Here is a 22500-nt window from a genome sequence, read left to right on the forward strand (position 1 = left end):
TGTGTGTGTGTGTGTGTGTGTGTGTGTGTGTGTGTGTGTGTGTGTGTGTGTGTGTGTGTGTGTGTGTGTGTGCGTACATGTGTGAGCTGTGAGTGACATGAGTGTTTGAGGCGACTGCAGTCCTACCTTGAGCCCTGGGGGACCGGATCGTCCCGGTTTGCCGTGAGATCCTGGAGGCCCCTACAATATACACACACACACACACACACACACACACACACACACACACAGAGGAGCCACAGTAAGAGCACAGGAGAGAACAGAGAGACCCACACAGCTATGGCTATATGGCTGAGTTCACTGAAGTTAATCTAAAGACACTAATAGTTCAGAGCAAACTGATGAAATCTCCTTCTGAGGGGTGCACTGTTCTTTGACAGGAAAGCATCCTTTGGCCTGTTTAAACACTTCCCCACTCCGAATGACTGGCCGCCTCTGTTCAGGGAGTTCACAACGTGCATGACTGGCGCCTCCCTGGGCCTTTTTCCTCCAATCAGAAGGAAGGGAGCTGAGTGCAGCTCTTTAGCTGGTGGGCAGGACTCAGTCACGGTACGTAAAAAGCCAAAGCAAACAGAGCAGAGGAGGGATGAAGAAGAAGCTAATGGAAATGAAATAAAAGTGTGTGTGTGTGTGTGTGTGTGTGTGTGTGTGTGTGTGTGTGTGTGTGTGTGTGTGTGTGTGTGTGTGCTGTGACGACCCCTGATTGACTCTTTGGTCACCTTTGATCCCACTCTGACCCACACCGCCCCTCCACGTGGTCAGGGTGACAAGTCAGAGAGGGAGATCTGTGGTGGAGGTCAGAGGTCACGATCATACAAACACACACACACACACACACACACACACACACACACGCATTTACACAGACACACACACTAACACACACACACACACACACACACACATGCATTTACACAGACACACCCACTAACACACACAAACACACATGCATTTACACACACACACACACACACACATGCATTTACACAGACACACCCACTAACACATAAACAAACACACAAACAATCTCTCCTTCTCCCCCCACCCCCAACACACACACATCTGGATGGTTGAATGAATAGCATCTCTCATTGTCAGTTAGATGCAGGCCTCTACTTGGTTTTGCTGCATTGATGCATACTGTAGAGTCCGCTGTCACTGTTAAATTTCATTACATCCATCTCACGTTCTGTCTCTCACTCTCCCTACCTCTCCCTCAGTCACACACACACACACACACACACACACACACACACACACACACACACACACACATACACACACACACACACACACACACACACACACACATACACACACACAGACACTCACACACACACACACACACATACACACACACAGACACTCACACACACACACACACACACACACACACACACACATACACACACACACACAAGCAATTACCACCCACGCCATGTATTTTATATTTACTGGACAAGATTCCATCCAACAGAAGGGACAAGAACTGAAGTTACACAAAAAAAAATTGCAACTGGAGATGGAACTAATTTTGGGATTACTATACATGTTTAAGCAACCACCATATGTGAAACATATGATTAAAATAAATAAAGATTAAAAATATATATTGCAATCACACATGTAAACACACAAACATGCACACACTCACAGGTGGCTGTGGTGGGTGGGTCTGCGAGTGGTATTCTGAGATGTGGACCAGGAAGCCACAGGTTTAGAACTGTAACTATGGAAACCGCAGAGCTACCCAAGTACAACCGAGGGGCCTAAGAGAGAGTGTATGCATGTGCATATGTGCATGCGTGTGTGTAATCAGAGCTTTCAGTAATAACAGGGTACGCACTGAAAACCTGTATTTTAATTACATGAATTTTCAGGAATAGATGCAAAACATAACATTCTCTCATCATGAACTACCCCACATGTACGCACATGAAAACACTCAACGTCCTCCACACACACACACACACTCACAGGCATGTTACCCCTCTGCATACATGCTAAGTATTTGTATAAGTCCACTTTATAGTGATAACGGGTCATTTTGCTACCTCTCATTGCCCAGACTATGAGCAGTGCAACAAAGGCTGCATGAACAGCGCCACCTAGGGCCATTCTGGCGAGGTGCTATGCGCACGGGCACAGCAACAGATTTGTGAGACATCTTTGATCCTTCTGCTTCAGACACACAAGTAGTGCGAGAAGGAGAACAAGACTAGGTGATGCATTTATCAGACTCTGTCTCTTTCTTTACAAATCATACCATCAGGTTTAACTCTCTTACTTTCTCTGGTCTCCCTTTTCTAGCCTCTCTTTCCTTCCCTCTCTGAAACACACACAGGGCTTGGAAGAGTCTTCTGAGCGTTCTTGTCTAACAGCACACTGCCACTGCATGTAAACTACTGATGCTATGGCTGCTTATCAAATAGCCTCCACAATACATGCAAGCAGAGACGGTTCAAGGACGTGGTCATCAGGGCCCTAAGTATGTATGTACAGTACCAGTCAAAAGTTTGGACACACCTTTCTCATTTCTTGAGAGGTTTTTTCTTTACTTTTATTATTTCTACATGGTAGATAACACTTTTTTTTGTTTAGTTTATCAGTCCATATGTGTTATTTTGCAGTTTAAATGTCTTCAGTATTAATCTACAATGTAGAAAATAATGAAAGTAAAGAAAAAACTTAAAGTTGTGTCCAAACTTTTGACTGGTACTGTATGTATGTATGTATGCACTTAAAGATACTAAAGGCATGCTGCCATACATAAAGGCATTTTTTGCCTAAAAATAACTGTTTCTTGATCTACAATAACGATGCACCCCAGAGGAAACAATGAAAACATACATTTCTCCACATCACTATGCAGTCTATGTAATCTGATTCTTTGTTTCAGCTGGTTTGTATTTTTCTGTGACATAAACACGTAAATTGCAGCAACGTGTTGACATTTTCCTTTTTAGCATGGCCAAAAGCGTATGTGTTTTGACAACAAAGCTATTTACTGTCTCCATAAGAGAGATAGATGAGAGAGAGTGTGTGTGTGTGTGTGTGTGTGTGTGTGTATGTGTGTGTGTGTGTGTGTGTGATACATTAAAGAACGTGAGGAGGCACAGCAAAGAATCAGAGCCTCGAAAAACAAGATAACTGCTAATCTAAACACCCAACCAAAAAAAAAAAAACTTGAACCCAGCTGACATACCATATATCACATCAGATTCCAAGGATAACACATATTGTCTTGGTCATTACAGTTATTTGCAAGCGTAACTTCGCCACTTCAACACTTCACTAGTAGCCCCACTCGTGAAAATACATCAATCAAAATGTGTCACCATACCAAATGCAACAAGCTTTCCACTACCTGACGCCAACTTACCCTTGCTCCTTGCTTCCCTGAAGGGCCTGTCTTACCCGGTGGTCCCGGAGATCCCTATAAAATGCACACATACACACACAAAGACACACACACACACACATACACACACAAAGACGTTACACTGGGGGATCGAGCACATAAACAAGGCAAAGGTCACTTAGCCTAGAATGAACTCAATTGTTTCAATGTGACATTTCTGACTAATCTGGTTTAGTCTCTAGAATAAATATGCAGTGTGAAGTCTGTTGATGTGACCGGTATTTGATCCGAGTTGCACTCTGTTAGGGAATTGTTGAATTCTGACTTTAACCTGAAAGTCATTATTGTTGAGGCCCAGGCATGCTAACATGGGGGTGTTTTCACCGTTGAAATTGTTATCATCAAGACTCATGAATGTAGTAAGAGAGAGCAGCCTAAAAAGCTTACAATTTGGGAGAGCAAAGCACACTCTTTTTCTGCTCTCTACCCCCTCTTTCTCTCAGTCAGTCACCCACCCTCCCTTCACATACCCCCCCCCACCCCCCCCCCCCCCCAACAGGGCCACGTGGCAGAAGAAAAAAGGGCTCCATTGAAAAGAGGGCTCTGTGTGTATGTGTGTGTGTGCGCGCGCATGTGTGTGAATGACTGGTGTGTGTGTGAGTGTGAGTGTGTGTGTGCGTGTGTGTGCGTGTGTTTGTGTGAGTGTGTGTGTGTGAGTGTGTGTATGTGTGAGTGTGTGAGTGTGTATGCGTATGTTTATGTAGTGTCGCCATATTTTACAGCAGTGAGATCTAAGAACACACATGCACATACAATTTATGGTGCATTTCAGAGCACACACATGTGCCTTTGTATGTTTCTAAAAGCTGCTCGTGTGTGACAGAAATTACACACACACGTCCACACAGAGGGCAAGGTGAGGTCGAGTAAAGGGGTGCGTGTGACTGTATGTGTCTACAGGCTATTTGTGTATTTTAAAAGTGTTGTGTGTATGTACGTTCAATGCACCGTGGCAGATGAGTGTGTGTGTGTGTGTGTGTGTGTGTGTGTGTGTGTGTGTGTGTGTGTGTGTGTCTGTCCACATGTATGTGTATAAGGCTGAGTGTTTATTAGCATTTTTTGTGCAGGGTTGTATTGTGCGAGGATTACGTAATGGCATGGTTTGGGCATTACGCCTCTGATAATGACAGACAGCTATTGTCTGGACGAGACACACACATACACACAGACATAAACACACACCCTGGCTAGGTTCCTAAAAATGCAATTAACCTGCCTAATTACAGACATACACACACACTTCACACACACCCAGTGCACACTTCCCCAGACAGACACTCCCCCGCATGCAGCCCAACCCTACAGCATGCTTGCAAAGACTGTGTGTGTGTGTGTGTGTTTGTGTGTGTATGTGTGTGTGTGAAACCTACAGCTTCAGAGATATTCTCTTATAGTCTCATATGGTGACAAAGTGTAATGGATCTTTAGCATTTGAACAGACACAAAAGCATACTGTTAAAACTACGCACAAAGCAATGATTTCTCTTTCAGAACATACAAAACAAGCAGATATCTAAGTCCAAAGGAGTTTAAGACTACTTTTGTGTAGAGTGCATCCTTCAAAATGAAAAAAGTAAAACTTCCGGAGAGCAACACACAACAAAAAGAACCAATCCACTCGTGTTGCCAAGCCAAGCACAAGAAGGCCTAGGGTCAAAGGATTCAACTCTTACTGCAGGGCCCTGTAAATCAAAAGAAAATCCTGTGCCTTTGTGTAACCCAAGAATAATGCACGTATCGGCATTGTGGAGTCAAAGGGTGACGTGCACAGAATCTAAGGTGAGGCAAGGGGGCCGAGCTGACACACACACACACACACACACAAACATACACACACACACACACAAACATACACACACACACACACACACCAATCTAAGGTGAGGCAAGGGAGCAGAGCTGAAGCCAGACGGCTGTCTCTAGCGGCCCCACATTCGTCTGGGTAACCTTGCGCTGTCTTTTTCAGTTTCGACCTGTTTCGGTGTGGTCTTGTTTTTTGGCAAGACTCTCTAGAGAGAAAAGCTGAAAGGAGAGGGAGGCAGGGGACACGGAGAGAGAGAGGGCTGCAGTGGGGGTTGCACTGATGTCAGCTGGGCTCACAGGACTCATTCGAAACACAGAAACACTCTACACCGTGGTCGCACAGTGTAAGAACAAAGATTTTCCTTCAGCACTCCGATGCTGCTGACCACACACATGCAGCAGCACATTCTTGTTCCACTTACGGGCACGCTTACGCACATGTGGCGCGGGCACATATAAACAACTCAGTGGAGCGGTAATTAATGCAAAGTCACAGACAATGTGAAAACTGTGAGTTGACATCAGCCACATATTTGCATGCAAACTCTCTCTCTCACACACACAGACACACACACGCACGTGCAGACACACACACACACACACACATCAATTTCTCTAGCTATACCATATGCTGAGCCTCAGCAAAACAGACGTCCTCTTCATTCGGAATACAAACCACTAGTTAGTGCATGACTCAAAAAACCACAGTAGTTAGTTCACGTCCATGGAATGAATTACCGTAAAAAGATGAGAGCTCAACGTGGGTCCACACGTGGGAATGCCACAACTATTCAACGGCGCAAGCAGTCGGAAAAGGTAAGCAGTCGGAAAATGACTGATCTGCAGACGATGACATTTAACAGCTGCGGCTAGGTTTGGCCCATCTTCTGTGCAGAATGTTTGGCTGTGAACGCTCAAATTCCACTCGCAAAGGAACACGTTCTCTGACATTATTACATCATGCTTTCTCCTCAATGAATTGGAGCCTCAGCCTCAGATGCTGTCTCGTGACCTTTTAAGAGGATGTGGTCCAAATGAGTTCCATCCTGATGATAAAATTCCTTTTAAAAGGAGTTCTTTTTTTTGTTGCAGTAACCACTTTTTATGTTTTTATGCATGTTTTATGTAATGCAATCTCTGATGATATAAGCAATTTATTGGTGATCACCATGCAATGTTCTGGTTATCTACAAAAGGGCATTGTGGTAGGAATCTGTAAAAAGGGCTCCTTCAATGAGGGCTATGTACAACAGAGGGTTGACTATTATATGATCGAGGCTATTATAAGATATGGAGCTTTACAACACTTTCATATATGAGTGATGAACACAAGAGCCATTTGTAAATCATGATGCTTGTAATGTTTTGAGGAAAAACCATCTTCAACTTTGTTGCCATAATTCAGCCGAGATCAGTCAACTTTTTCATGGTATCTCCTTCAAAATCCCCTTTCTGTCTGCCGGTAATTACAGCTTGTCTTCTCAGCATGAAGGTGCAGACAGCTGGCACAACTCCAAGAAATCACGGACAGGATCTCTAAGGGGTGGTGGTATGCTGAGTTTTAAACCCACGAAAAGCTCAAACAACTGAATGAGTTAGATACTTGCCAAGGTGTGCTGAAAAACAGGCTCCTGGCTTGAATTCCCGGCTCGGTGTAGATGAAGTTTGAGAGACCCATGGAGCTACCCTCAAAGGGTCTTGTGTGTTTACTCTACTGGCACCTGCTGTGGGTCCACAGTTATGCTGAGGTAAACTTTGAAAGCTGGATTAACTCTGTCATGTTGGATCAGATGTGATCAGAGCACCACATGAGCGCTCTAATATAATTGATATTTGATAAGAATTGACTAATGGAATTGATACACAAAGGCATAATCTGGTTAGGATATGGACAAAGCTGAATGCTGAGTCTGCTGTTTTTTTATTCATTATGTCTTAAGAAGTGCGCCTGTCTGACACACTTTGATATAGACACACACACACATACACACACACACACACACACAGGTAAAACACACACACATACACACATGTAAAACACACACACACACACACACACACACACACACACACACACACAGGTAAAACACACACTCGGATGTCTCACCGGAAATCCAGGCTCTCCCTTCAGCCCTGGGGGTCCAGGCAGCAGGAGAACCTCTGAGGGATCTGGGTCATAGGTGATGAACTGGTCCATGGCCAAGGTGGGGGTGGATTCCAAGGTGACTCTGGGTGTAGATGGGGTCACAGCCATGCGGAGGATCTTCTTGGCAGGGGTACGCGGGGTAGGCACTGCAGCGTCTTCCGGCCGCTTGGAGGGTTTGGAGGGGAACATGGAGGCGGTGGGCCTCCTCAACGGAACTTTCTTAGGGGTCGGCTTAAGGGCAGACACGGCTGGGGCAGTAGGCTTTTTAGGAGTGAGCTTTGTGGCTGTAGGCCTCCTTAAAGTGGGCTTCGGAGGGGTAGGCCTTTTGGAGGTGGTCTTGGTGGCTGCTGGTTTACTGGGAACGGGTTTCTTGGAGGGCTTTGGGGGTGTTGATTTCGGGGCGGTTGGCTTAGCAGAGCTGGGCTTGGTTCTCGTTGTGGGTTTGGAAGAGGTCTTCTTGTCAGTTGGTCTGGGTGTCCGGGGTGTTTGAGTCCGTGTAGGGGCTACAGTTTGTGTCCTTTGCGTGGGTCCACGGGGTGACGGTGACACCAAATGGGTGGCGGCGGTTCCTGCGACGCGTGGGGGTTTCCATGGTAACGCCTCATCCGAGAGCGGAGGCAGAGGAAGCAGGGGGTGGGTGTGGTTAGAAACGCCGGCTTCCTCCCTGCACTCGGGGCGCATGGTGCTGCAGAACCGAACATCGGCCGTCCGCTCCCAGTTGACCAGCTCTAGCTGACACAGCGCCCCCTCTAGGGCCACGCCAGTGAGCCGCGGACCGCCTCGCCCGAGCTGGAAGCTCCCGCGGGGGTCAAGGGGCGCGGGCTCGGTTGGAAACAGAGCGGTCTGAGTCTTCTGTCCGCAGCCCCCCTGCAGCGTCACTCGTCGGCCGTTCACAGAGAGCGCCAGGGAATGCAAGCGCCCGTCGTGAAGGTCCAGCGGGAAGCTGACCACGTTGGGGGCCACGCTGGGCTGAGGCGGAGGCTGCGAGCTGCGCACCTGGGTGTTAGTCTGTGAGGGCGCGCCAGCTTGGACAGTCAGCTGACCGGGTGACAACTCAACGCCCAGCTGCAGCCGGGAGCCAGACAGGATGGAGAAGAGGAAGGCAGAGTTTCGGCGGTGCAGGCGCAGGCTCACGAGCACTGCCAGGTCCATGTGTGTCGGGGCCGGTGTGTGTTTGCTGGCGGAGGGGAGGAGGGAGAGGAATGGAGCTGCCAGGCGAGCCCGTGATGTAAGGATGACCCCCGTTGGCACGGAGATAACCCCTGGAGGAACGGAACGTGACCCCTGACCTCCACGCAATCCCAGTCTCTGGAGCACGTCCACATCTGCAAACACAGGCACAGGAGTTGAACACAGACACAGGAGATGAACACAGGCACAGGAGTTGAACACAGACACAGGAGATGAACACAGACACAGGAGTTAAACACAGACACAGGAGATGAACACAGACACAGGAGTTAAACACAGACACAAGAGTTGAACACAGACACAGGAGTTGAACACAGACACAAGAGTTGAACACAGACACAGGAGTTGAACACAGACACAGGAGTTGAACACAGACACAGGAGTTGAACACAGACACAGGAGTTGAACACAGACACAGGAGTTGAACACAGACACAAGAGTTGAACACAGACACAGGAGATGAACACAGACACAAGAGTTGAACACAGACACAGGAGTTGAACACAGACACAGGAGTTTATCATTCCCATACTGATATAAGAGATGTAATTTTCCCAGAGATATAATTTTCCTTGGACAACAAACTCCTGGAAGTCGTGGCTCTATTGTTCACATTATACCATCTTTTCATTTATGTTATTACATATTCAGAATTTACAGCCATAGAGTATGGCCATTACATATCTAGTACAAGGTTCATGTAACATGATAAAGTCTTGATAGAGTTCTTATCGACACTTGCTAGACAGCAGACATGACTTAAAGGCACATTATGGAGTTTTGGTATAAAACTAGCAACCTACTTAGCCTACCAGGCAAAAACCAACAGCCCAATTGGCAGTGATAAAATCTTGCTAACATACTAACAACTGGAGTCTTTTGGCGATGTCGTCCTGTGAAGGCTTTTCTTAGATATTGGCAGGGTAGTCAACATTGACACTGGAGTGCAAAACATAAAAAAAAACTTTTAAAAATGCAGCCCTGAAGTGCAGATACAGCATGCAAAATCAAAAAACAGTGGTCCTGAGGTGCGGATGCAACATACAAACACAAAACCTTGCAGCCCTGAAGTGCAAAACAGAACAACAAAAATAAAACACAAAAACAAATACTTGCAGCTCTGAAGTACAAACACAACCACACAAAAATGAAACGCAAGAAAACTAAAACCTGTGGTCCTGAGGTGCATATGCAACATACAAACACAAGAGTGTGAAGCCCAGGGGAGTATTCCAGTAAGCAGGTTTAACAAACTCTGAGACTAACCCTAAACCCAGAGTGGATGAAATGGAAATGGAGCTCTAGTGAGGTTAGGAGCTCTAGTGACTACTAGTGACTGTTTTAACGGCAGAGATAGTGACACACACACTCTCTGATTTAGTCTCTGCATTTTACCCATCCAGGGTAGTGAAGCACACAGTGAAGCACACCAACGCGGAGCAGTGAGCTGCTTTCAGCGGCGCCCGGGGAGCAGTGATCGGGGTTAGGTGCCTTGCTCAAGGGCACCTCAGCCGTGGATGTGGGCATGGGAGAGCAGTGCTCTACCACTTCCCCCGCCCACATTTTTCCTACTGGTCGGGGATCAAACCGACCACCCTCCGGTTACCAGCCCGAAACCCTAACCAGTAGGCCACAGCTGCCCCCTGAGATGGGAAACTCAAGAGTTTTCCATTCCAGAACAGCTGATCTGAGTTAGTTCAATCAACTCTGAGAATGTTCACTATGAGTTGAGTGCGTGCCTGACTACAACACCAACCCCTTATCAATGGAGCTCCAAAGCTACGAGTCACCATGGGAACTGGAGAGAAAAAAAAGTTGTTCTACTTCACCCCACTGGTGTTAGAAGTTCCGATACATGCTATGGCTAGTATGAGTACACAAAACACAGCTGCAGATATCCGTGTAGGTCGTCCCCCATGTCATCAGAAAATAAATAAAAGTATTGCGGTTTATTTGTGCCATAAAAATCATTGTTTGCGCTGCTAAGGGTTTTAAGTAATTAAACATATTTTCTGTCTAGTGACTTAAAAATGACTTGCTTGAGTCAATGAGTTTGAATGTAGTAAAATATAAGGCTTCAGCTGAAAAAGTAGTGGAATACCAATGAAGAAAATGTTATTTTGTTTTTTTTTAAATGGTAACGTTCGATCAGGTAGTCGTCATGGAATGATGGCACATCTACTCATGGTCTAGAAATCCTCTCCCTACACATAAGGCTTTGCATATTAATGTGGCTGGACATTGATTGGTTACATGAAAACCTGCAAGCGAGCAGGTAAGGTTCACCGAGTCAGTTACCATAGTAACTAACCCAAAGTTTGAGTTACCGCTCTCTCTTTCTGGACAACCCAAAGTTTCCCTCACCTCATGGTAAACCAACTTTCAACAAAACCCGCCTTCTGGAACCCCCCCCCCCCCCCCCCAAGTGCAAAAAAGAAAAAACAAAATGAATGCACAGAAGCTTATAGTTGATGGAGTAGCTGATGATGTATTTCCATATTTTTTTTGCTGTATTTGCACCTCACAGCTGCTCATTTGTTTCTGTTTTGTTTTTGTGTTTTCTACTTCAGGGTTGATTTTTTTTTATGTTGCATCTGCACCTCAGGACCACAGGTTTGGGTTGGGTTTTTTGCATTTTCTTTTTGGTTTGGGGTTTTTCACATCAGAGCTGCAAGTACTTTGTGTGTGTGTGTGTTTTATTTTTGTATTGCACTTCAGGCCTGGATGTGTTTTTGTATTTTGTATCTGAACCTCAGGACCACAGGTTTTGCATTTTCTTGTTGTTTTTCTGTTTTGCTCTTCAGAGCTGCAAATTCTTTGTGTGTTTTATTTTTACTCTTCTGTTTTGCACACAGGGCTGCATGTTTTTAGTTGCATTTTTCATCTCAGGACCACAGGTTTTTGTTTTTGTATGCTGTATCTGCATTTCAGGGCTGCAAAGGTTTTTATTTCATATTTTGATTTCGTTTTTGTGTTTTGCACTCCAGTGGCACCATAGTATTCCTGGACGGCTAGTTGGAATGACAGGTGTGTTTATCTGTCTTTCATATGACCGTGTAGTATTAGCATTCATTTGAAAATGATACCAAAAGTACTTGCTCATAAAAACAAACCATTGAAACAATGACGCGTTATCCACCGAGCAAACTAACATAAGCAAGCTATAAGTCAAGCCAAACATTAGCCTACTAGCCGTACAACCCATAACTGTATCCCTTGATACAACCATGTTTATGTTGGCTTCTTAGTTTCAAAACAAAATATCATTGAAATCAACTGTAAATGCGTCTATGTAGACCTACAACAATAGTGCAATTACTCTGACCTCTCTAAGGAATGCGCCAAAATAGAGGAACTGCCGATTTTACCTCAACACCTCATTTTCTTTCTGTGTAATGATGCGCGGTTAACTTCGCGCCTCACGCTAAATATACAGATGAGATGAGGTTTCCACATGGCACGTGCTAGCTGATGCGCGCCAGAAGCACGCCTGTCTTATCTACTTTGTTTGGTTACCAAATGTTTTACATCATAGTAGGTACCTCTAAACAGAAGCGAAGGTAAATATTCACAGTACGGATACGCTTATTTTAACCTTGGTGAAGATTGGTGAAAGAAGTCCAAAAATAGCATGGTGGTTCCGATGTTGGCTTACAGTAAAGTTTGCTCATTTGGGCAGGTAGAAGGTCCAGTTGTGTATGAGGGTGTTATCTAATAAAGTGCATAAACCCATTTCAGGTCAGGGTAATGCACAATTTGTTTTTGAACAACCATAATATTTAAATTGGCCAGATTACTTTGCTATTCGTAGAAGACGTTCAAGCTTATTTTCAGGTGATTTATTAACAGTTTTTAAGCAATGATGTTTCTTCAATGAGGATGTTTTTGCTGCTGGCTTATGATGAGAGATTTGCTGGTATGTACTTGTGGTGTCTGGTGGGCACAAAGCACATGCCGTTCTCCCAACATAAAACAGCCATTAGCCTACCCAGCAAAACCATCTTACACCACTCCAAACCTAATGCTGATCTTTGCTTCTTTTTTTGTGGTTTGGTTGTTTACTTTTTGTCAGATATCTGTTCACTCCTTTTCCTCAACCTGTCCTCAGATGAGCAGAGAACTAGCAGTGGGTACAAAAACTAACTGGATGCATTTGCAAGGTGTAACCATATGCTTTACATCCTCACTGTCCCCATATAACAGTCCAGCCCCTAAAGCCCTGTGCCACCAACACAAGCACACCTCAGCCAGATACCATCACAAAAGATCACATGCAAGCAATCACAATGTAGCCCTTCACAACAGTACACGTTAGCCTATATTTGATCGGGATCTTGAACTATTGTGTTTCAAACATTGGTCTGTTTGTCTATGTTTATTCCACAAATAAGTGAAAGTGAAGTGAAAATGTCTATTATTTTTGTTATACACCACAAGTCTGTTGCGTCATGTAATTAGTTCTTCTGTGTCCGTCCCTGTCCATTCAAACTCATGTGATGAAACCCTTTAAAAAGAGAAGCATTGTTGTGAAACTGCTACTGTCAAATTTGGAATGCACTCCGACTGGAAGTCACCTAATCTGGCCACAGACATATTCTGCATTACATAGCAGATTTAAAACAAAAGAAGGAAAGCCGTGAAGAGTGACTAACACCTCTACCTCATTTATCAGGGAGTAGGGAAAGGGAGTGAGTCAAGGTCCTGCTGAGCCAAGAACCTCTTGTTGGTGCCAAAAGGAATACCTCTATAGTAAGCCTACCCTCTTCCAAAGTGCTCTCACTTCAGTCAGTGGCGTAACATCACAATATAAAAGACGCTAACAGCAGAGAGAACAAATAATGTGGTAGAAATAATAATAATCAGCATAAAAACCATTCTAGCGAAAGTGACAGGAAACTATGATAAACGCTCTGAGCTGGGCTGTATTCACAGAGCAGAGAGAATCCTTCAGATCTGGGGACGAAACGGTTAGACAGAAAGACAGAGGGAGAGAGAGGAAAGAGAGAGAGAGATGGAGAGAGGAAAGAAAGAGAGAGACAGAGGGAGAGAGAGGAAAGAGAGAGGGAGAGAGAGGAAAGACAGAGTGAGATAGAGGAAAGAGAGAGAAAGGGAGAGAGAGAGAGAGAGAGAGAGAAAACAGATGCACAACAGAAGGCAAAAATAAACATTCCATATGCAAACCCAGAGGTAATGGACACTGAACAATGGACCGTTGCAGTGGCTTATTTCTCCTGAAGACACATGCCAACCATGCATACTGACAGGAAACCCCTCCAAGCTACCATACCTGTCTCATTTATAAATGGCTTCTGTTTTGAATTCATAACAAGTACATTTCATTGAAAACTGACAAATAACTTTTTACTCAAAGCTTAACCATAATTCCATTTTCTAATGTGCAGACAGGTGATATTGGCCTCACACTGAGATGGAGAACTGCCCATCTAGTACAGACAGAAACACAGACCTGAACACACCCTGGACTGATGTGTTTTGCATTCACCTTACCTTCAGAGAGTACTTGAGCAAGTCCCAGGTGACAACTACAGTAGAGAAGAGTACAGAGGAGTAATGCTCTCCTGTAGAAGGGAAGAGAGAAGAGGGTTCAGTTAATGATCTAAGAATAAAACATTAGTTTCATTGGACTGTTCTTATAATCAAAGTCAATTAACGGCAATAACAGTGCAAACCAATTGATAGGGTCTTAGAGCAATACGTTCTAAGATGAGCACACTGTCCCACTCACATCTTTTTCCATTGCAGTGAGAGTCACAAAGAGAGAGAGAGGGAGAGAGCTAGAAGGAGAGAGAGAGAGATGCACACAAACACACACACACACACACACACACACACACACACACACACACACACACACACACACACACCCTTAGTAAAGACCCTGTGTTTGACCACAGATCAACCCTGCCAATCAGAGGCCAGAGAGCACACTGAGCATACACTGACTAACACACACAGATGAGTGTGTCTGGGTGTTAAGTGTGTGTAAGTCTGAAGAGGACTGACTCACTGTCTGTGAGCTGGTGTATGAATGAGTGTGTGTCTGCATATCTGCACACATCTTGGTGTTTAGCTCTTTTTAAGTGCGTATATGTGTGTGTGCGTGTGTGTTCCTGAAATATTGTCTATGTCCAGTGTGTTTATCTATATGGTTAAGCAGTACCTTTAATGGTGCATAAGTCCAAACACACATCTGCCTGACTGACCTGAACACCTGGGTATGCTTAAACCAAGGGGTAGAAGACTTCTTAGCTTAATACTCACAATATCATCATCCTCGTGAACAACAACAAAACAAAACACTCCCTCTTCCTCTGTCACATACACACACACACACACACACACACACACACAATGAATGTGTCATTGTGTTTGTAACTGTGTCTATGTGAGAGAAAAGAGAGATTTTTGCTCTTCTTCTTGCGTCTCATTCATTTACTGCATGGAATTCCCAAAGCCACCACCCACCAACACACACACACACTAGGGTCAGTGGAAAATTCCTTCAGTGGGGCAGACACTGACAGACATTGATGAGAGAGAGAACATGACCCCACTCTGAAAACACACCGCACCTCCTCCCCTCCCTCCAGCCACCTCGCAGGTCATACCACCCCCGCCCCCCTCAGTAATTTCCGCACAGTGAATTGCTCCATCCACATCCACGCACTTCTGAAGATACATTAAAGTGTGTGTGTGTGTGTGTGTGTGTGTGTGTGTGTGTGTGTGTGTGTGTGTGTGTGTGTGTGTGTGTGTGTGTGTGTGAAAGTGTGTAAAATACTCTAACAAGTTGAAGGTCAGTTAACACTTCGGTAGCCCACGCATGTGGTTTTAAGAATCCCAAAAGCAGTATGCATGAGATGGATGAGCAGCAGATGGAAAGCGTCCGGACAGACCAAAGCTCGTGATCAGGATTTCGCATTAAACTCATTTGAAAGCCAAAGCTGTCCGCTTGTCACTGACACCTCATTTTGTTTGGAATTAAACGCTAGCCGCTCAATTGACCATGAAGCATGGTTTAATTGAGTGCGCTAGCACAATCTCAAACAGAGCACGGATATCAGAAAGGTCTCAAAATAGACAGACCACGCTGACCCAATAACGTCCAGTGAAAGTGTGAAATACTGAGCGTGTCTTGTCTTTGAAGCACAAGTTGGACTGGTGCCTCAACGGCTCTCTGCGGACAGAGGCAAGGGAATGAATCAGGTTCAACACCAAACGCTCTCTGAGCCAAAGGTTTCTACTCGCACCAAAGAGCGAGTTCCTCCCTGGTACGAATGGACTGAGGACGTTTTTTGTGCGAGAGCAGTCAGTCAGCGAATCTCGTCTATCACCTCTCTTTGATCTACTCCTCCGCTCTCTCGCGGTCCTCATTCATTCATCCATCCATTCATTCAGTCAGGTGAAAGAGCGTCCGGTGAGTGGGTAGCGCACTGGAGACGCGCACCTTCAGGACAAGAAGCAATAATGATGCGTCTAGAATGAAAATGTTACAATGGCAGTGGGACATATTTGTATTATTAGTCACCAGAGATCGCGGTTGTATATATAATTTGAGGGTAAGATGTGCTTTGATGCCAAACATATAAATTGACTCTCAATGAAAAGCCAAGACAGTTAGTAAAACGGATTGCGAACAGACCCATAATTAACAACAATTGTGTTACTTAACCCACATAATGCGCAAATGTTCCTTAAATTGTAGAGATACACAGTCCAAGCTTCTTTGTAGGCATGCATTTTAAAGATCCGGATTATATTTGTTGATACCAGTAGCTATTCAGTTTGGGTCATTGTTAAACCAACTGAAAGAGGATACTGACTCCTGGCCAGAGATTATAGTTGGAGTTCAGCCGCCTTTAAAGCGATTTTTTTTACAAGTCGCTTTAACACCAAGTGTGAGTTACAATGTCCTTTTCACAAGCTTCTACTGTCATAGCTGTGTGTGTATGTGTGTGTGTGTGTGTGTGTGTGTGTGTGTGTGTGTGTGTGTGTGTGTGTGTGTGTGTGTGTGTTTGTGTGTGTGTGTGTGTGTGTTAACCACATAGTAGCAAACGCAAAAGTAAACACAGCTTCCGACACACAAGAACACACACAAACGCACACACACACACACACACACACACACACACACACACACACACACGAAGGAGAGACAAGCGCTCACGCACGCACGTAGAAATACGCGAGGTCGAACTATGCGTCTTTTGAGCGGAGCGCTTCCGCTGCTCGCAGGAGGAGGGCCATGTCATATTTCCAGTGAATGCCGCGCGCTTTCAGTTAACGGTGAATTCAAATCGGTTGTCCCGAATATGGTGCGTTGCGTAAAAGATTTTGCATCTCAACACGGGGGGATGGGGGACAGCCGACCATCTTAAAGTCGCTTCCTTCATAACTTAAAACAAATCTCAGTGTAATGCAATCTGAAGCAGTCATGTAGGGTCTATTGACAGAACCACAGTAAGTATAGAGAAGCCTGCCAATGTTTCTTTGACGAAACTAACTCGAAAGCTGTAATCTACGGCGCCCTTAGTGAGTCCCAAGAAAGAATAACAACACAATGACCATACGGAATGCTTCTGCGGAAGGCCAGCTGTATGGGTGAAATCTCAGGGCTCTTTCAGGTCGCTTAGCTCAGAGCTGAATCCACGCCAATCAACACAGGTAGCCGCTCACCCCGAGACACTTCAACAAGCTCCCATTCATTCCGTACAACACACACACAAGGATTCAGCGAGCACACCAGAATTTTCCGTTGACCACTGACTCCCAAGAGTTTAACAGAGTACCGAGGAGAGGAACTGGACTCTTTCTCGCACAGTTTGAACCATATCATCATCGTACATTAACAAACACTTACTTTGGGTCGAGTCGAGAGGTTCTGCAATCTCTCCTTCGGGTCGCTAAATTCATTTGTATTCATCTGTCCCGGCAGGGTTAGGGTTAGGGTTCAAAAAAAAAATCCGTTAATCACAGCGTGATCCCGACACCGACCGACAGACCGCGTGCCCCAGCCGCCGTCTCATGCATCGGATAAGCTCGTACAAGTGATCCTTCCGGGGCTCGAGCTCCCGTCCAGCCCCGTAAGCCGCGCGCGTATATCCGTATGTGGAGCGACTGTGGACGGCGTGCGCCGTTCCTGCTGTGCGTCAGTCCGTTCCCCTCGCGCCGCTGCTGCAGGCATCTATGCCGCCGCTGGGGCTCTCGGAACGCTGTGATATGTCAAAGGAAGATTGTGTGTTTAATGTGTGCCTGTGTTTGCTGGGGGGAACCTTCGGATAAAGTAGGGAAGTGGCGCGCACGTTCTTTTTCGTTTTTTAAATAGCCTCTTTGCCGGGGAACCGTGGCGAAGGCAGGCTCCAATAGCCGGTGTCCGATTACAGACCGACCTACACCGCCTTCCGTGGGAGGATCACACCGAACCAAAGACACACGACCCCCGCCTTCCTTCAAGCCACTGCTCGGCCTGTTGGGAATGAATGCCTCGGTGTTGAGACTGAAGATAGGGAAACAAACTTAATAGGCTTAATAGACGTCATTATCCAACGACAACGTTTATGAGTCTAAAATAAATCTAGGCAACTCACAACTTATTGAGCTGTACTGTTCCCTCTAAATTGCCAGTTAAACGTAAATTGTCTGTAAATTGTCCAAGAAACTGGGGGTGTAGGCTTAAGTCAGATACTCGGAGCGTTATTGCCTGTAAAGTCTCAGGTAGTTAAGTCCATTAATTCTGCATTTTCGGCAGGCCTATTTTCTTCTGGCCAAGAGTTTGTGTTTATTGTACACAGTGGAGATCATTATCTGAAATAACACCACACCTTGACCGAGTCAATCAGAAGGCTTCTAGTATATCAGATGAAAGCATTTTTGTTTGTTTATTTATTCAGTAATCAGCTTTCTGGTCATTATTTATGCACACCTGAGGGCCCCCGAAAAGGAAACACACACACACACACACACACACACACAAACATAGACACATACACACACACACACACACAAACACAAACACACAAACACACACAAACATACACAAGCACACACACACACACACACACACACACACACAAACATACACGCACGCACGCACACACACAAGCAAGCTGGCCAACATGCCAGCAAACAAACATTCTGTAAGAAGTTGAAGGAGCATTTGTTCACCATTAGGTATGCTCTGTCACCTCATGAATCCACTCACAGGTATCCAGTAACTCTCCTCTTCTCTTTTCCTCCCCCTCTGTCTTTGTTTCCGGGTAAGTTCCTCTCACCCTACCACACCTCCTAATCTTCTCTCTTTTGTTGTCATTTTTGTTTTTATTCCTGTCGTCACTTTGTTCCTCCCATCTCATCTCATGTCACCCCATCTCCTCCCCTCCCCTCCCAACTCCTCTCCTCTCCACCCTTCTCCCCCTCCTCTCCACCCTTCTCCTCTATTATCCTTCCCTTTCTTGTCCTCTCCTCTCTTTGTTGGTGCTGTATGACTGATGAAGCAGTGCACCTCAGTGATTTGACCTGTCTTTCCTTCAAGGTCATACAGCATTCTCCCTCAAGGTCATAGAGCATTCTCCATCTATTGCTTGCATGTTCACCAATGGATTTTAAAATTACTTTTAAAGACAAATTGAGCTATCACCATCACTCCAAAACGAGTAATTGAGTCAGAAACCTGGGGGATATGTGTGTCTTTAGGGTCAAGTCTGACTGGACTTGCTGAGTCGATCACACACGCACGCACACACACACTCAGGCACACAGACACACACACCTCTGATTAGTCCCTTCTAAGCCTCTATCTGTTTTAATTCAACACTGACCTCATATGATCAGGTATTTTTTGTAGTTTTCTGCTCATGTTGCTATCAGGCATTTTTGCCAGACAAAGCACCTGTCAAGATTTGACCCAGATGTGTTTGCCTCCCTTGATGTTTGCCTTCCAGATGTGTTTGCCTCCTTTGATGCCAGTCTCTATGTTAGCAGAAGCCGGCCCCAACCACCCACAAGAAGCAGCCGCAGAAGAAGAAGAAGACGGGAGGAGAGGGAGGATGGTAGAGGAGAACAATGGAGGGGTGGATGATCTTGGAGCTGAAATTAGCCATGATGGACACTGGAAACTCATCTTGACTGACTGACTTTTTTTGTTGTTATTTCTTGATTTCTTTAAGCGCTTGTGTCCGTATGTAATATACATCATGTGGAGGTTGGGGTTGCTCTCTGTGTGCTTTATTGAGCACTTTGTTGAAGGGTAGTTCTGTCTCACCCTGCCCGCCTGCCTGTCTGTCCCCTCTATAATTCCTGACTTTGTGTGTGTGTGTGTGTGTGTGTGTGTGTGTGTGTGTGTGTGTGTGTGTGTGTGTGTGTGTGTGTGTGTGTGTGTGTGTGTGTGTGTGTGTGTGTGTGTGTGTGTTTGTGTGTATGAGCCACCCAAAGGGCTGCAATTACATTCATTCTTACAGCCTTCTTTAATCACTGTGCTCGTATACACATATACATACACACACACACACACACACACACACACACACACACACACACACACACACACATACACACACACACACACACACTTTCTGTCTAGTCTACTCCACGTCTCTTCATGCCTGTTTTCTCTTTCTCCCTCTCTCTCTTCTTCTCTCTCTCCTTCTCTCTTCTCATAACACACACACACACACAAACACACACATATGCATATACATGCTCCCTTTCTCTTGATCTCTTGGTGTGAACCAATCCTCTTCATCTTAAAAGTCCTTTGAGTAACCATACAGGGCCAGATCAAAGGATCAGTCAGAGCAGGCTATCATTTATGTTCTGATGACGTGCATATACACGTAAATGCACCCTCCCACACACACACACACACACACACACACACACACACACACACACACACACACGTACACACACACACACACACACACACACAGACACATACCATCCCATCCATGCACATTTACTCAAGCACCCACTTTCAAACCTAGGCATAGATAAAAACACACCCAGGCATAGATAAAAACACGACCGCAGGCTCACACACCCATCAAAACACACCGTAGACAAGAAGACAGGCGTATAAACCATATACACACAGCAGACAGCAAAGAAAACCCAGGCACATGTTCAAACTAAACTAACTAACACATGTACACACATATATTCATGAGCATAGCACATTATAGCTCTATCAGGATCCTACAGAAATAATTCATCAGCTTCACTTCTCAGTCCTAGTTTCAGTCTTCTTGGCCTCATACTGACCCACCAATAGGAGACACTCCTCATCACCAACCCAGAAGTAACATTGTTGAATCCCTCTGCCCCGCGGAGTCTTGTGATTGGTCCAAGTTCAAAATCAGCTGACAACTCAAGGCACAGCTGGAATACCAGTACATAATGTTTCACTAGTAGCCATGCTGTTGTTACGGCAACCAATTGTGCTACCAGTCAAGCCCCAGGAAGTATTAGAAGACACTGTTACATTTACATTTAGCAGACGGTTTTATCCAAAGCGACTTACAAGGAATTATGCATTTATACATCAGGAGCAGTTTAGGGGTTCAGTGTCTTGCTCAAGGACACTTAAACACTTGGTAAGGAGGAGTGGGGAATCGAACTTGCAACCTTCTAACCATCCAATTACTAAACAACTCCTCTTCCTCCTGTACCACTGTCGGCCCACTGTAGGTCTGCAGGTGCAGGGGCAGGTGCATCTGATTATCAAGAAACCATAACAGCATATTATTTCTGGTCAATTATTTCCAAATGACCTTTGACCCCTAACCCCTTCCCTCTAGTCTGTGAACATAACCCTGATACACTCACACTCACACATACTTACACACACATATTCATATTAACACACGCACACAGACACAGACACACACAGCATTAACCCATATTCCATTAACGCTTAACCTCTCGTAACCCAGACATCTTTCACAGCCCCCTAATGTGAGGCAATAAACAGAGAACCTAATGACCTGTCAGTGAGGCATAGAGCGGGAGGGAGAGAACGGTGGCAGCACAACAGAGTTAAGGACAACCTAATTGCTTCCCTGGTTTGTCTTTGTATGACTGGCCATTCTTCATCCTCTCCGTAACCACAGACTGCAGACTGTCCCCTGCTGTTGGCGATCTCTCCGACTGCCCTCCCTTTCTCTCACTCCCTCTTTCAGTCCGTCCATCTCTCTTTCAGTCCTGTTCGCTCCCGCATGCTTTTTTGATTTGAATTTGATTCTCAATTTTACTTCCTATCTCCCTAGCTATCTCTGGCTACCATGATGGAATGTTCTTTCTCTCTCTCTATTCTTTCTCTCTCTCTCTCTTTCTCTCTCTCTTTCTCTCTCTTTCTCTTCCTTTACTAGGTCCCTTCTGCCACAGGCATTTCCCGGGGTGGCACCACCAGAGCCATAATAACGGACCTGCTGTCTCATAACCAGACCAGAATAACCCTGATACACACACACACACACACACACACACACACACACACACACACACACACACACACACACACATACACACACACACACACACACATACACACACACACACACACATACACACACACACACACACACACACACACACACACACACACACCCACACACACACACACATACAGACACACACACACACACACACACACACACACACACAAACACACACACTCATATACACTACGTAGGTCGGAAATGCTCGCTGTGCAAAGCCTTATTCATATGAGTTTCCTCTCATATTTAATGACTCACATGTAGCCACATGTAAGCCACATGCCACAACATTCACTTATTCACTTATGACATTACATGAAAGAGTTGATATAATAAAATATGACACACTCCACGTCTAATGGCCTCAATTTTAGGGAGGTTGAAATGGTTGGTACTGGTGTGTGTGTGTGTGTGTATGTGTGCGTGTG

General features: G+C 45.3%; 1 protein-coding gene across 1 annotated transcript in view; it reads right to left on the minus strand.

The window, feature by feature from the left end:
* col27a1a (collagen, type XXVII, alpha 1a) overlaps window positions 1-17492 on the minus strand; it is a gene marked incomplete at both ends in the record, with an annotated part of 55273 nt that extends 37781 nt beyond the window's left edge. Inside the window, 5 exons of the mRNA XM_080847203.1 lie at window positions 127-180; window positions 3383-3436; window positions 7332-8695; window positions 14070-14140; window positions 17440-17492. Coding sequence (XP_080703329.1) covers window positions 127-180; window positions 3383-3436; window positions 7332-8695; window positions 14070-14140; window positions 17440-17492 — 1596 coding nt within the window. The remainder of the gene's footprint in view (window positions 1-126; window positions 181-3382; window positions 3437-7331; window positions 8696-14069; window positions 14141-17439) is intronic.
* Between the last annotated feature and the right edge of the window lie 5008 nt (window positions 17493-22500).

This window comes from Sprattus sprattus (genome assembly GCF_963457725.1).
Source record: "Sprattus sprattus genome assembly, chromosome: 11".
NCBI lineage: Eukaryota > Metazoa > Chordata > Actinopteri > Clupeiformes > Clupeidae > Sprattus > Sprattus sprattus.